The following is a 17131-nucleotide window of genomic DNA, read 5'->3' as shown; positions in this document are numbered from 1 at the left end:
GGCCCGAAACGTCAGCCTTCCTGCTCGGCCTGCTGTGTTCACCCAGCTCTGCACCTTGTTATCTCAGATTCTCCAGCATCTGCAGTTCCTGCTATCTCTGAAACAATTTTAGCCCAGATTTTGAGATGCTCAGTACTTAGTAGCAACCACACCTGGCCAAGTCAAACATGGAAATCAAGAAGTTCTGCATTTCAATCTGCTCCTCCAGGAATATTGTTTTAAATCAGTATCTTGCTGAGCATTAAAATACTATTATTGGTGTCCATCCCAACTAAATACACCAGAAATTGTTGGGGCTTGTCTATTCCTGGATTTAAATTCTAAGATGACATGTTAAAGTCTTAATTGCTGACAATCTCCTTGGCATTGAAATTTACTTTTACATTCAAATGTCATTGGAAATGCATCCCAGCCCTATAAATATTAAATTAAATTAAAACATGCTGCAGAAAATAAGTGAAGCAGTGTTTTAGAATATCATCTAGTTTTGGGTTTGAATTCATTTATATTGATGGGATAAAACATGAACATGTATTTAGCCCTAACTAAACTCCTTGTGGCCAGGAAACAAGATATGTCCCTGTACCTATCCCCACAGCCATTTATAGCCCTTATGCCAACTTAGGTGCAATTACTGCCAACTCATGCTCCCACCCACTAACTTTCGTCCTTACACTCAACACTGACAGGTCTCAGGACCAATGCAGAAATGGGGCTAAAAAATCTTATAAAATAAGACGTTATCTATTGCAGTGCTCACTATATTAAAACAAAAATCATAAAAACTCATTTACAATATTTGCATGCCTCAAAATACATAATACAAACACTTCATCGAAGTGTTCAAGGCCAATAGTCCAAAAGAATATAGCTGATTTTTGAAATTACAAAGCTGGTATTAGGTTTTATAAAAGTAATCATGAAGATATCAGATTGTCAGTAAAACAAAAACACCAATAAAAACGTTCGTTAAGTGAAGTTAATGGAATAGAACAGTGTGTGTCATGTAAAACAAGCTGCCAATTTGTGCCTTTCCCTCTTCAACTGATAATTCAGTTTAGTCTTTCCTGGTTTTGACTGTAGCTTTAATGCATTTAAGAATGAGATTGTATCTGGAAAATAAAGATCAAATTCATTGGAAAGAGCTCTGCAGTCTCAACATTAGTGAGATATCAAACCAAGGTTGCCTGATTTGAATTTACCCCTCCATCAGCATCACAAAAACTAATTCACTGGTCATTATCAGCAGGATCTTTTTGGGAGCTTGCTATGTACAAATTGGCTGCTGGGATTCCTACATGAAAGCAGTGACTTCACTGGCAGAGATGTCCTCTGCATGAGTTTTTAAACTTTCATTAGTAAGAATATACAAGGGATATTTTAAATTTATTCCACCAATATACTGTCATAACACAAGGGTTTCCACAGGTCAGAAATCACTTGCAGCCATGATGATACGATGATCACAGATAACATTTTCAAAAAATTAGTCTTCAAAGCTTAAACAAACCCAAATTGAATACCTATTTGTGGTCTGTGAATTATTAAACAAATAGGGAACAAACCATTCCAAGTTCTGCAATACCTTGAGCTCAAGTGGCCACAACGGTTTAAACTATTGAAAAAAACTCTCAACAAAGACATTACGAGTGGCAAAAAAAAGAGCTAACATATTCCAAAACTAGTTGTAACTAAAATTGCCACTATTCTCCACTTACACTTTTGCAAACTTATTCAATGAATAACTATTCTTACAAACTTGAAGCATGCAAAGTTTGAACCAGTCTGTTTGTTTAGTCCTATTCTGCCCATGTTAGAATTGCAACAAGTGGACAAAATTGCTGGCAGCTATCCAAAATCCTCTGCCTAGTTGAAAGTTTCATTTGTCAAGATTTATTGTGAACCAAAATCACATTCAGTTGTGAGGTTCCCAAATTGTGAAAAACAAACATGAACTAAATAACGTGAACCAATTAACAAAGTGACAGAGAGCACCCAGGTGAGACAGAACACCATCACAATTGAGCATTCCCCCAACATTAGAAATACAAGATTGGCTATGTAAGGTTAATGCTGGTAAACATGAACATATATGGGACACATTTGGGAGACAGAAGATATCTAGGGGTTATTGATTAGAATAATATTGCAAACATTATAAAAGGAAGACACCATGAAAAAAAGGGGAAGCTGGTGAGTAATAAAGGAAATGAGCAAGGGAAATGAATATTTGGCAATTAGGAAGTTTTTAAGATTGCTGAAGACATTAAAAAGCAATGCAAAATACTGAAACGTCAGTGTGTGCAACAATAACTCATGCTTTACGAGAATGTACAAAGGTGAATCACTCAAGCGCTCCATAGTCTTGCTTTTAATAAAAAAAAGCAACTAAGCTTTCATGTTACTGCTGGCAAACAACAATAGTGGGACACAGTGTAACAATTAGACACTCCTGTGATCTGGATCATATCATCATGTCCTAAGATTGTGTACCATTTTAAGTTTCCTAGAACAAACTGATCAACACAAGACAAGACATTGGTTTAGTTTCAGTTGTTTTGTTTTATGGTCAATAAAACATCCTATGAAAGGTACCAGCTCAGTTTAGCTCTGATGATGTACTGTTGCAAAAATAAAACAATGCATCTGCTTACCCACTTTGGAAATTGGGATTGGGTAAAACATTCATTATTGCTCACCATTGACTTAAGTGGAGCTAAAAATCAGGTGGGGTCGTCTAGAAAAAAAAGCGTTCTACCCAAGAAACAGATTAGATTAAAATTACATCCCTTCTCCCACCCTTATCAATCTACCATCTGTCCTTCCCATAGCATAAATACTTGCTTTTCTCCCCCCAATTTCAAGAGGCTATATATCTCCATGATCAGAAGTCACTGACAGATACACCATTGTTTGCAATCTCTTCAAAATACCTTACCCCACATTCATTATACCTCCAACTGCATTTGCAATGACAATACAGTACAAGACTAAATGGAGCAGCTGATCATTCAAAATACATTTTAAACAATACGTCTGGGACGTATTCTTGAAATATGGCCTTACAATCATTAATTACTGTGTAATAATTTTGAAAAGTGAAGCTCTTTCAAAATGGGGAGGGTTGGATATTATAAATACAGTCAGAGATATATAGCACGGAAACAGACCCTTCAGTCCAACTCGTCCATGCCGACCAGATATCCTTTATAAATCTAGTCCCGTTTGCCAGAATTTAGCCCATATCCTGCTAAACCCTTCATATGAATATACCCATCTAAACGCCTTTTAAATGTTGTAACCGTACCAGCCTCCACCACTTCCTCTAGCAGCTCATTCCATACACACACCACCCTCTGTGTGAAAGTGATCCCTTTTATATCTTTGCCCTCTCACCTTAAACCTATGACCCCTAGTTTTGGACTCTCCCACCCCAGGGAAAAGACCTGGTCTACTTACCCTATCCATGCCCCTCATTTTATAAACCTCTATAAGGTCATCTCTCAGCCTCCGACACTCCAGGGAAAAATAGCCCCAGCCTATTCAGCCTCTCCCCATAAATCAAACCCTCCAACTCCGACAACATCTTCAAATCTTTTCTGAACTATTTCTAGTTTCACAACATCCTTCCTATAGCAAGGAGAACAGAATTGCACAATACGCCAAAAATGACCGAACCAATATCCTGTACAGCTATAACATGACCTCCCAACTCCTATACTCAGTGTACTGTCCAATAAAGACAAGCATACCAAACACGTTCTTCACTATCCTACCTACTTGCAACTCCACTTTCAAGGAACTAAGAACCTGCACTCCAAGGTTTCTTTGTTCGGCAACCCTCCCCAGGACCATACCATTAAGTGGAAAAATCCTGCCCTGATTTGCCTTTCCAAAATGCAGCACCTCATTTATCTAAATTAAACTCCATCTGCCACTCCTCAGCCTTTTGGCCCATCTGATCAAGATATTGTTGTACTCTGTTATAACCTTCTTCACTGTCCACTAAACATCTACTTTTAGTGTCATCTGCAAGCTTACTAACCCATATCTCCTATGTTCACATTCAAATCATTTTCTTGATTACTTCCTGTTGCTAAATTAAAAGATATTAAAAAGCACATAATAATTTGAATTACCAACTCATGGAATCAGGGATACAAATTCTTTCCCATTTTATGGAGTAGGGTGTAAATTAGTATCCAGGTGCCTAAATTGCAGGTGATGGCAGATGGAGGAAGATGACAAAATTAATTTGCAACCATTAACAGCCTCTTGCTATGGGGTAGGTAACTATGTGAAATATTAAAATGGCCACCGTGGTAAATATGCCAAACTAGGGAAATGAATGAGCAAAACAGAAACCAAATAAAAGAGCCACCATTAAAATTCAAAAAACAGCATTTGAAAGATATTGCTTTCATTTTTAAACAGTGTCACTAGTTGGTCAATTTTTCCATCCTCTTACCACCAACTCTATCAAATCCTCCCAAAACCTCAGATGTTTCAATGAGTAAAAGTTCAATTTTTCTTCATTAGGCAACCCTGACATCCCAGAACCAGCCTACTAACCTTCGCTGAACTAGTTTCAGTGCAAGCATATATTTCCTGAAGTAAGGAGACCAGTACCGCAGGAAGAGTTGTAATCCTACAAATGGTCTGCAGAACTGTAGAAAGACTTCCCTATTTTTATACTCCATACTGCTTGCAGAAAGACCAATATTCCATTCATCTTCCTAATCACTTGCCATACTGGCATGTTAACCTTTTGAAATTTATATACAAGGACACCTAGGTCACCCTGCACCAATGCATTCTGCAGTTTTTCTTCATTTAAGTAATACTTTGCTTTGCCAGCAAACTTACAACTTTCCACGTTACAGTTTAGTCCGAGTTAAATCTTGCCCATTTACTCAGCCTATATCCCTCTGCAGACTCTTTGTATCCTCCTCACAAATTAAATTCCCACCTATCTTTGTATTATCAGCAAATTTGGCTACAATACAGTTGGTCTCTTTCATGCAGGCCATCAATCTAGATTGTAAAGCACTGACCAATGCTGCACTCCACTAGCTATAAATTGCTGACGTGAAAATGGTAGTGATTTGAACAGTAGTGATCCATTTGCCCTATCTCCAGCTTGTAAGTCAATCCTCTATCCATACTCTTATTACCCCCAACATTGTGTCAATGTGCTCTCAACTTTAGTAGTGACCTTCCATGAAGTACCTTATCGAACATCTTTTGGAAATCCAACACACCACAATCACTGGTTTTCTTCTAGCAGCCCCTGCTTGCTCCATCTTCAAACAAAAAAAAAATTATACTTTCAGGAAACTAAGTTGACTGATTGATTGCATCATGACCAAGTGCCCTGCTGTTATCTCTTTAATAATTAATTCTAGCTTTATCCCCCCCACTAAGAAGTATTAAACGAATTGGCCTATAGTTTCTTGTTTCATCTCCCTCCATTCTTGACTAGAAGTGTTATATCTGCAGCTTTCCAATCCGCTTAGACCTTCAGAGAATGTATTGAATTGCAAAAAATTATAATCAATGCACTGACCATCTTTGCAGCCACTTCTTTTAAGTGCCGAGGAGGTTTCTCCTACTTACAATCCCATTAGTTTTCAGTGTACTTTCATTCTAACAATCCTAACTGTTTAAAACTCTCCATTTTCTCCCTGGATTGACTACTATTCTTGGAATTTATTTTGTGAATAGTTGATGGTATTAACTGAATAGCTGATCAAAAGTTCAGGATGAACCTCCCTGAAGGCCCAGCAAATGCCCTCTATAGATGCTGCAATGAGGTCCTCACAGCAGGAAGATCCTTCAGTTTATCCCTAGTCTGTGCTGAGTTAATCAATATTCAACAGGATAAGAAGGCAAGAGGATAGGCCTTCTACTTGAATGTAATGATCAATAACGTGAGGGGATCCAATCAATAAGGAGAAGAGAAATCAAGCCAATTCTTAACCAATCTCAGGCCACATAGTTGGGGGAGGAAAGGAAGAACAAATAATGGTTCCAATTTCTATCCAATAATCCAAAATTCTGTGCAATGTCAAATGTCTAAGACTGGACAGCCAAATAGCCTGCTGTAGCAGATACATCTGATTGCTTCTCACCCAAGCTAACATACATGGAAGAATTGTCTGTTATGCAGGATAAAATGAGCTGCCTGGGGGTCTTGTGGTGCAGCAGTAGTGCCCCTACCTCTGGGGAAGGAGGCCCAAGTTTAACTTAAATGAAAAAGTCCCACCTCTTCCACAGGCGTGTCATAACATCTCTGAACAAGTTGATCAGAAATATCTATAAAGAATTGTCTGCATTAATGGAACGGGGCCTCAGTAGGAATCAGCATTTTCAGCAGATTAGAACAAAAAAAAAAATAAGATTAGGAAAAAGGAAGCAGTGGAAGAAAATATTTGGGATGTCAGCACTTAGTTGCCACCCCTTGCATTTTAAAAATTCCAATGATTAATACAGATGCCAAAGCCTAGAAATCCACTAGTCAGCTAAACAGCTCACATATGTTCTACACACATTTGCATAAAAAGGTACAGCTTTCACAGAACTGTGCGCTTTGAGAAGACCTTCAGTTTTGTGGATAGATTAGACAAAAAAAAAAATTAAGAGGAGATTTGATATGGGTGTTCAAAATGAGGGAACCAGACAAAGTAAAAAGAAACACAAAAGGGAGAAACCTTCTGCTGCCAGGAGAATTGAAAACCAGAGAACAATTGAAACTTACTGGCAAAAAAAAAAGAGGCGATGAAATAAAAAACCTTCTGCCTTTAAAAAAAGCACAGTGAGTGGTTTTGATGTGGAATGCACCTCCTCAGAATGTGGTGGAGGAAAATTCAATTATGAGTTTCAAAAGGGAACTGAAAAAAAAAATCTGAAAAAAAAATCTGAAAAAAAAAAATCTGAAAAAAATTATAGGGCTACAGAAAAAAGGCAGGGAATTGGGACTAGGTAAGTTGCATTTGACAGAGCAAGAGTACAGACACACCAAAAAAGGGTCTTGATCCATGCTGTAACCAAGTTATGACTCTACACTGAATGCAATGCATTCACTCTGCTATGCTTGACTTTGCTAAAAATATAAACATTTTAGAAAATCTTGAATGTTCCTTAGAAGCACAATATATGGAGAGATTGGGTTAACGCACATTAATATATTACTTTTCCAAGGCAGTTTCTTGGAATTAAAAATCAATCTAGATTAATTAGATCACAATTTCCACTGTCAGCTAGCTCTGCACATGTTTCTCAGATGCGTGGGTGGCACGGTGGCACAATGGTTAGCACTGCTGCCTCACAGCGCCAGGGACCTGGGTTCGATTACAGTCTCAGGTGACCGTCTATGTGAAGTTTGCACATTCTCCCCGTATCTGCGTGGGTTTCCTCCGGGTGCTCCGGTTTCCTCCTACAGTTCAAAGATGTGCAGGTTAGGTGGATTGGCCATGCTAAATTGCCCATAGTGTTCAGGGAGGTGTAGACTAGGTGGGTTATATGGGTCTGGGTGGGATGCTCTAAGGTTCGGTGTGGACTTGTTGGGCTGAAGGGTCTGTTTCCACACTGTAGGGATTCTATTATTACCACATCACAAACAGCACCAGATTAATTGCTTCACTCAGACCACAAAATTGGCTAATATAGACTTTGAAACATTTTACACTGGTGTAGTAGGAAATTATCAGAGATTAAGATCCACAAAAGCACGTTATTGTTGCACATTAGTGATATCCACTACACCTAAACCACAGTGAACATTAATGCTGGACTGACACTGGTAACAAATACTGCTGCATACTCTAGCAACCTACATATTCTGAGTCAGACTCCTGCCCCCAGAAAAGATGTACTTGAACATAAGCAAATGTGTCCTTTAAACCAGGATTATGCAGTAGGACTGGAGACACTTGGGCCGTCACAGTAGAAAGGGTGTACCTGGTAGATGTTTTTGGGTGCGTGCAAGAGCATTTAGCGTCCAGAAATATTTCATTCAAACTGGAGGAATACAACTGGAAAACAGATTCAAATGACCAAGATGGTAATTACTCAGCATAAACAATTTTTTTTACCTGATTCCATCCAAGTTACTGCATTGTCATCAACATAATTGTTAAATTGTGCCCATTAACTAAACTATGTGGGTCATGGTTTGTAGTTGTGTAATTTGCATGAGTAATTCATATGTTATGAAGTGATTTTGAATATCCAGACAGAGACAACTGTTTATTCAGTAGTCCTTTTGGAAAAAGTAAGCTTTGGCATAAAATATTGGACTTCAAGGACAACACAAGTGAAGAAAAATCAGATTGTAATTCCCCTCTGGTCCTGGCTCCCACCAAATCCTACTAGTACTTACTGTTAAGGCTTATAATAGGTTCATGGAAACTTGAGAAAGCTAGAAAAGTCCTGCTACCACACAGGGAATAGCCACTGTTCGGAAAATTATATTTTCAAGAAATAAACAAACAATTTTAACATGATGGATAGATAGGTCAGATATCAAAGTATTTCGGAGAGTGGAATTTCCTGGTAGGAAGGGGAATGGGATCAGGAAATTACAGACATTTGTACTCCCAATTTGCACCTCAATTACCTGCCAATCTCATTACACAACTTAAAAATCAGCACAGTTGTAAAACAGGTCTCAAGCAGAAAAGTCAGAGAAAAGTGTGGAACTTATTCCATATACTCCCTTAAGTATGACAATTAAACTTTTCCCAAATCTCCTCACATTCTAAGTACATGCAACAATCATCTCATTCCTGATTTTCATTCATCAACTGTCCTTCAATGTTTAATTTAATTCAACATCATTGTTCATAGTTTCCACCACAGCATCACCCCACATCATAAACAGAGGTTTGGTGCTCCAAGTTTAGTCTCCGGCATATTTCTTCCTCCCACTCCTTTTAGATAAGGCAGTCCAATGCTTGGAATTCTTTTCATGAGCCATATATAGTCATAGAGTCATAGTAATAGAACCTTCAGTCCAACTCATCCAGGCCGACCAGATATCCTATATAAATCTAGTCCCATTTGTCAGCATTTAGCCCATTTCCCACTAAACCCTTCCTATTCACATACCTATCCCAATGCCTTTTAAATGTTTTAATTGTACCAGCGACCACCACTTCCTCTGGCAGCTCATTCCATACATGCACCACCTTCTGTGTGAAAGTGATCCCTTTTATATCTTTCCCCTCTCACCTTAAACCTATGACCCCTAGTTTTGGACTCTCCCACCCCAGGGAAAAGACCTTGCCTATTTACCCTATCCATGCCCCACATTATTTTATAAACCTCTATAAGGGCACCCCTCAGCCTTCCCACGCTCCAGGAAAAATAGCCCCAAACTATTCAGCCTCTCCCTCTTGCTCAAACCCTCCACCCTGGCAACATGCTTGTAAATCTTTTCCGAACTTTTTCTAGTTTCACAACATCCTTCCTATAGCAGGGTGACCAGAATTACACACAATATTCCAAATTTGGCCTAACCAATGTCTTGTGCAGCTGCAGAATGACCTCCCAACTCCTGAACTCAATCTACTGCCCAATAAAGGCAAGCATACCAAATGCCTTCTTCACTATCCTGTCTACCTGTGCTGCCACTTTCAGGGAACTATGGACCTGCACTCCAAGGTCTCTTTGTTCAGCAACACTCCCCAGGACCTTACCATTATGTTTATAAGTCCTACCCTGATTTGCCTTTCCAAAATGCAGCACCTCACATTTATCTAAATTAAACTCCATCTGCCAATCTCTCCAAATATGAAAAAGTCTCCTGTATCCCAACCATCTTCCTAAGATCTCCTGTTAATACTCAATGCATTTTATTCTCTGAAATACCTTTCGACATCTGCAATATTAAAAAGGAGGTGCTAGAATTATCATAGAATTCCTACAGTGTGGAAACAGGCCTTTTGGCCCAACAAGTCCATGCTGACCCACGGAGTATCCCACCCAGACCCATCCCCCTATAATCACCTAATCTACACATCCCTGAACACTATGGGCAATTTAGCATGGCCAAACCACCTAGCCTGCACATCTTCAGACAGAGAAGAAACCGCAGCACCTGGAGGAAACCCACGCAGACACGGGGAGAATGTGCAAACTTCACACAGACAGTCACCCAAAGTTGGAATCGAACCCGGGTTCCTGGCACTGAGTGCAGCAGTGCTAACCACTGAGCCACCGTGCCACCCCCATTACTGTTTCCTTTCAGGATAGATTCCTGCTCCTGGATGTAGTTGCACACCCTATCCCCCTACAATATGTACACATTGGCAAACATTCCAGTTCTTTACTTATTCAGCTACATTCATATTAATCATAAGCATAATATCTCAATGTAAAAGTAATACTGTAATGCCACAATTTAGGATGGAGCAAAGATTATTAGTCCTTTTGGTGTCAACTATAGATGAAAAGGGAATTTAAGGTTTTCCGGTTCCAATTAGCCCTTTACCATATATATAAATCACTTCATATTTGCAGACTTCTCCAGGATGGCTCAGAATGTCCAGCTCTTAATTAAAGTGACACTGAAACCATTCACCATCGCTGAATTTGTTCTGATCCTGAACACATTCACTCATTCCCTCATGAACGACAACACAACAATCAATAATCTGCATTGGTCTCAGCTGTGTGAAATATATTGTCCCCTAGGGGCCCTCGTAATGCAGTTGTTTGTGTCTCTGACTTTGGGTCAGACTTAGTTTATGTCCCACCTGCTCCAGAGGTGAGTCATAACAAGTTTGAACAGGTTGTTTAAAAATATCTATTCACTTGCCCTCTTCCTGTGTTACAATAATTGTGCTGCTGCCATTAACTGGCACTCATTGAGAACTTCATTAACTAAGCATTCACTTTTCACCCTTCCCTCTGTTTTACATTGACTACATCTTCATTTCTTGAACTATTCTCGCCACGACAATGGCAATGGTATTATCATAAGCCCTTTGCCCTTTATCCCAATTTATCTGCTAAATCTGCATTGAGGCTCCACTTTATGTGACCTTATCTTCTCATTATGGTTATGAAGAAGTTCTTGCAAAATCTTTTGTGAAGGTTACTGGGATCTTGTGGCACAGTGATAGCTTCCCTATCTCTAAGCCAGAAGGTCTGAGTTCAAATCACACTGGGCCCAGTGATGTGTCATAACATGACTGAACACGCAAATTAAAAATACATATGATGCAATGCGTTTGAGAAAGGTTACTAAGAGAAATTAACATATACAGTAAAAACTGCTGAGCATCATATGGGGAACTGGTATGGGAAAGTGCTCTTCAGATTCCAAGGGCAGCAAGAACTAGTTAAATTCAGAGGCTATACCTCAATAGAGCTGGAACCATTGTTGTTAAGGGAAGATCAACTAGTACAGTAGGGAGGCTTACATTAATTTGGTAAGTTGATGGCTAAACCAGAATGAGACATTAGACAAAAAAAAAGTGAGAAAAATCGCTCTAGCAGTGAAAGAGAATTCAGAAATAGGGGGAAAAAAGCATCAAATGCAGGAAAAATTCAAGGCAGAATGAGACAGGTTTTCAGTGCAGTGTGAATTTATCCACATGTAGAGTTACTAAGATTGGCAAGTTGCAGCTTGCTGCATGGAATTAGATTTTAGAAGCAATAACAGAAACCTTGCTCAAAGAAGGGAACTGGGAACTGGGAACTGGGAACTGGAAACTTAAGATGGCCAAAAAAAAGGTGTTCAAGAAGGGAAGGAGAAAAGAAAAAGGGGTCACAGTATTGACCCAAGAAACTACAATAGCGCTAAAGTCAAATAATATAGTTGAGGGACCAAAGACACAATTTGGTTAGAATTAAAAGGAAAATAGAAGAGCTATTGTTGCTGTATGTATCTTGAAGTCCATCAAATAGTGGCAAGGAAGTAGAGGCACAAGGTTGCAGACTGCTTGTAAGGAAACGTAAGAGCAATGAGGAAGTTAAATTATCCTAATATAGACTTGGAAAGTAGCAGGCACAGTCCACAAATTCTGTCACAGTCAGTTGTCCATTTGGGACACTCAAAGCCCAGGGATCTCTGCCAGACATCCCCTAGACTGCACTGGCGGTCAGCCCAATACAAGCAGTCAGGGGAAATGCATATCATTAGTCAGGGAGTAGGGGTCTGGTCATTCATGCCAAGGTACTGACTGTCAGAGACAGTTACAGTCAGGGGTGTCAATCTGTCGATATTGTTGAAGGGTTAAGAGGAAGATTGATTGATTGATTGATTGATTGATTGATTTATTGTCATGTGTACTGAAATACTGTGAAAAGCTTTAAGAGAGGTACAGGGAGATCATAATAAGCGAAAGATGTACAGATCAAAAGACTTAGAGAGAGGCATACAACTTACATTGCACAGAGCATGCGCTAGGCAAGATCAACATTAGCAAGATTTGCATTTTTTGAGGGTAGAGAGTCCATTCATCAGTCTGATAAGAGTGAGGAAAGAAGCTGTTCCTGAACCTGCTCATGCGTTTGTTCAGGCTTTTGTATCTTCTGCCTGACAGAAGAGGTTGTAGGAGATCATTACTGGGGTGCAATGGGTCTTTGATGATGTTGGCCGTCTTTCACCGGCAGTGAGCCACGTAAACGGAGTCCATGGATGGAAGGTTGGCTTCTGTGATGGTCTGAGCTGTGCACACCACCTTCGGTAGTTTCTTATAGTCCTGGGCAGAGCAGTTGCCATACCAGACCGTGATGCACCCAGACAGTATACTTTCAATGGTGCATCTGTTGAAGTTGGTGAGGGACCTTATGGACATGCCAAATTACCTGAGCTGCCTGAGGAAGAAGAGGCATTGTTGTGCCTTCTTGACTGTCACATCCACATGGGAAGTCCAGGACAGGTTGTCGGTTATTGTCACTCCGAAGAACTTGATGCTCTTCACCCTCTCCACCTCAGTTCCGTTGATATAGATGGGGGCGTGTTCTCCTCCTTTCTTTCTGAAGTCAATGACCAGTTCTTTAGTTTTACTCATGTTGAGAGACAGGTTGTTTCATTGCACCATGTCACTAAGTCCTCTATCCCTCCTCTGTAGTTTGACTCATCATTGTTAGATATCCATCCCACTTTGGTAACCTCATCAGCGAACTTGTAGATGGCATTCATTTGGAATTCGGCAACACAGTCATAGGTATAAAGGGAGTACAGTAGGGAGCTGCGGATGCATCCTTGAGGAGCTCCAGTGTTGCATGTTATTGTGGAGGAGATGCACTTACCTATCCTCACTGATTGCAGTCTGTGGGTCGGAAAGCTGAGGATCCAGTTGCAGAGGGCAGAGTCGAGACCAAGGTCACAGAGTTTTGAGATCAGTCTGGAGGGGATAATGGTGTTGAAGGCAGAGCTGTAGTCAACGAGCAGGAGTCTGACGTAGGTGTCTTTGATGTCTAGATGTTCCAGGGATGAGTGCAGGGCTAGGGATATGGATCTGTGAGGTGGGGGATCAAAGATGGAAGGGGTAAGGGAGTCAAAGCTTGAGTGGGGGCTGGAAGCAGAGGCATTTATAGACATGGGGCTAAGGATGGTGACAGGGGAATCTCAATTCACAATTGGAATTTGAAATAAATTGGGAAGGGAGGCGGTGGTGGTGACGGTTGGTTATTGGTCGTGACCACCACCGTGGCCTTTAGAGTGTAAAGGAGCAAGCTGGCTGTCATCAAGGTGTAATGCTGGGGTTCAGGAAGGACAATCATATCCAAAGTTTCATGTGGTGGGTCTGCACATTGGGGGAGCATGGGTCAAAATGAGTCATTGGGTACTGAGAGGTAATGTAGGGGCACACCGTCTGATTGGCAAATGGGGGAGGTTTAACCCGGTGAATATTTGGAGCTCAGTACTCATGGCATCCATCACCATCAATGCTGCCAGTCCTCACTTTCCTTTCTCTGGAAAGGAAGTGCTATTAGAAAATGGCTGGCAGTGCCCAGGGCAAGTGCCAGTTTCATAGGTGAATGCATGGGACCCATATTTGCTGGATGCCATAATATTACTCCAAAAAAAAGCATGAAACTGCTGTTTGTAAAATGCTTTTACACTGGATCTTAAATGATATCATTGCCATTTCGTATGCATTCAGAATGAGTGTGCTTAGGGGTCAGATATTGTCCAAAGGTAATTTCTTCCACGCCTTTGGTCCTTGCAAATTGATGCTGGCATCTCAGTAATGTTGAAGTTAGCAAAAATGACAGTACAAAAGGCCAGCGCTAGCTGAAGGGGAAGTCTGAGGTCCGGGTGTGCCAGACAAGTCTGAGTCATCATTTATCATGTAATTATGACTGTATAGAATGCACTGGCATGTTCAGTGCTTGACATAGCAGCATGGTTAGGAAGGTGTAGAGTTACAAACAGCCCATTCTCACTGACATGTAGCAGTCACACAGCCAGCATGGCACCTTGACAGGTTACACACAGAGATACAAGGTGGATGCCCAATGTAGACATGTCCCCCGTACATCATGTCTCACTGTACAGTAACGTGTGCTCGTAGGGCTCACCACTGATGACTGTCCTGAGACCTAAGAATTTTTCCCACTCCTACCATGCCCAATTTGGGTCTTGCACTCAGAGGCTGCCTTCTCAAGAAGGTGCAAGTGGATGCAGAAGGATCAAGACCAATAGCAAGCCCAGGATTAGCAGCTACCATGACTATAGTGAAGCACTCTCATACCTGGTGTGCTTGAGGCCCCAGGCAATTTACAAGGCTGACTACTGGGGAACATGTGACACCCACTGCAACCATCATTCATGACACTATTGCTTAACCCACTGGAGTGGATAAAATGCTGCCCACACTGCTCCACCATCGCCCTGGCTGCAGAAGATACAGTTCTGCTGCTTGACCGGTCTGGACGCAGCCCCAGTTTAGTCTGGAGAGAGGGGGTCGCATTATCTTGGCAAGCTGTGCTCTGCACAATTGGAACGGGCAACGAGGCAATGTGCTGGATGCTGAGGATCTAGGGGAGGAGGAGTGTGACAGCATCGAGGAGGAAGCAGCCCTTGTCCATGACAAAGCTCAGTTGTATTGGGCACTACCAGCTGGACAGAACCTCATTGGCACTCATTTCCCATAGATGAGGGTGGAACATAATTGTTGACTGTCACATTATTTTTGCCATGATTCCGAAATGTGGTCTGCATTGTAGGGCTGATGGTCAGTCTCTCGGATTTGTTTCAGTGTGTTTTTAGGATGGCACAATAGCTAGCACTGCTACCTCAGTGTCAGGGACCAGGGTTCAATCCCAGTCTTGGGTGACTTTGTGTGGAGTTCACACGTTCTTCATATGACTGCATGGATTTCGGCAGGTGCGGGTGCTACCGTTTCCTTCAATAAAGATGAACAAGTTGGATTGATGGCCAAGCTAAGTTTCCCCGAAGTATCCAGGGATGTGCAGTCTCAGTGGATTAGCCATGGGAAACGTGGGATTACGGGGACACTTTGGTAGCCGGGTCTGGGTGGGACACTCAAAGGTGTGGACTTGATGGGCCAAGCGGCCTCTATCTGCAGTGTAGGGATTCTCTGATTCCCTGTTGCATTCTGTAAAAGATGCTCATGTTTGAGGTTGTATTCATCCGATTGCTTGCTTGTATTTGATACTTCCCGACTCGTCAGTGACAAGATGCATGCCTACAGTGGTGAATGGGGACAGAATAGAGCTGACTCAGGAGTTTAGACAGACTGGAGGTAGGGAGAGGTAATGCGTGTGGTGTGATGATTAAACAATGATCAAGGTGACAGAATGAAGTTGCATGTGCGAGGAAGTGTCAGCCATGTCACCTGTGCACTTTGGGCAGCACAATCATGCCATGGCAACGCCAGTGAAGGGCAATGCCAGGTTGCCAACACTCATCCACATGCACAGTGTCTTTCAAAGGTAGCACACTCAAGGGATGCCAGTGCGTGGGCAGGTATTGGCTCAGTGGCGAGTTGTTCCAGGACTGGTATGTAGGAAAGTGGGATGGAAATCACACAGGAGAACCGCCATAGGCTATTAGTAAGGGAGTCTGGTAAGATATGGCAAGAAATTCACCAGGCCACATGGCACAAATCCCTCCAAAAAAATTCAATACAACTTGGACGTAACTGTAAGATTCAGCCCCAAGAATACTGTCAACATAACAGTAAAGGAAGAGGCAGTAGCTATATTGGTTAGGATAAAATCACTAAGGACATTGCACTTAAAAAGCTGTCTGTCCTCAAAAGTAGAAAAATCACCGATTGAGATTCATTGTCAGTTTTAGAAGGAATGGTACAAGATGTAGAGGCTCTAGCTAGTGTCTTCCAATGCAGCTTGGATACAGGAGTAGTGGATTGGAAAATCACAAATAGAGTAATAGAGATGTACAGCACAGAAACAGACCCTTCGGTCCAATTTGTCGATGCAGACCAGATATCCCATATTAATCTACTCCCATTTGCCAGAATTTGGCCCATATCTCTCTTAAACCCATCCTATTCGTACACCCATCCAGATGCCTTTTAAAATGTTGCTATTATAACAGCCATCACCACTTCCTCTGACAGGTCATTCCATACGTGCATCCCCTTCTGCATGAAAAAGTTGCCCCTTAGATACTTTTATATCTTTCCCCTCTCACCTTAAACCCATGCCCTCTACTTTTGGACTCCCCCACCCCAGAGAAAAGCCCTTGTCTACTTACCCCATCCATTCCCCTCATGATTTTAGAAATCTCTATACGATCACCACCAGCGTTCGAAAGTCCAGGGAAAATAGTCACAGCCTATTCAGCCCCTCCCGAGAGCTCAAATCCTCCAACCCTGGCAAAATCCTCAAATTTTTTTTTTGAACCCTTTCAAGTTTCACAACATCCTTCCTATAGTAGGGAGACCAGAATTGCATGAATACTCCAAAAGTGGCCTGACCAATGTCCTGTACAGCTGCAACATGACCTCCTGACTCCTATACTCAAAGCACTGTCTAATAAAGGCAAACATACCATTCACCTTCTTCATTATCCTATCTACCTGTGACTCCACTTTCAAGGAACTATGAACCTGTACTCCAAGGTCTCTTTGTTCAGCAACACTGCCCAGAACCTTACCGTTAAATGTGTAAGCCCTGCCCCAAT

The 17131-nt window shown here is 41.4% G+C and overlaps 1 protein-coding gene across 10 annotated transcripts in view; it reads right to left on the bottom strand.

The window, feature by feature from the left end:
* The window catches only part of snx10b (sorting nexin 10b), a 69353-nt gene that overhangs the window by 43645 nt on the left and 8577 nt on the right, over positions 1–17131 (bottom strand). For 8 of the 10 annotated variants that reach the window (XM_048617803.1, XM_048617810.1, XM_048617817.1 and 5 more), the window contains one exon: positions 5230–5303. In XM_048617803.1, coding sequence (XP_048473760.1) covers positions 5230–5303 — 74 coding nt within the window. Of the gene's footprint in view, positions 1–5229; positions 5304–5738; positions 5789–16702; positions 16727–17131 lie in introns of those variants that run through there. The other 2 variants (XM_048617825.1, XM_048617859.1) reach the window with 2 other exon arrangements.

This window comes from Rhincodon typus, chromosome 2, assembly GCF_021869965.1.
Source record: "Rhincodon typus isolate 14 chromosome 2, sRhiTyp1.1, whole genome shotgun sequence".
Lineage (NCBI taxonomy): Eukaryota > Metazoa > Chordata > Chondrichthyes > Orectolobiformes > Rhincodontidae > Rhincodon > Rhincodon typus.
The sequence above is the reverse complement of the archived record's forward strand: the minus strand, read 5'-3'. Positions and strand labels throughout refer to the sequence as shown.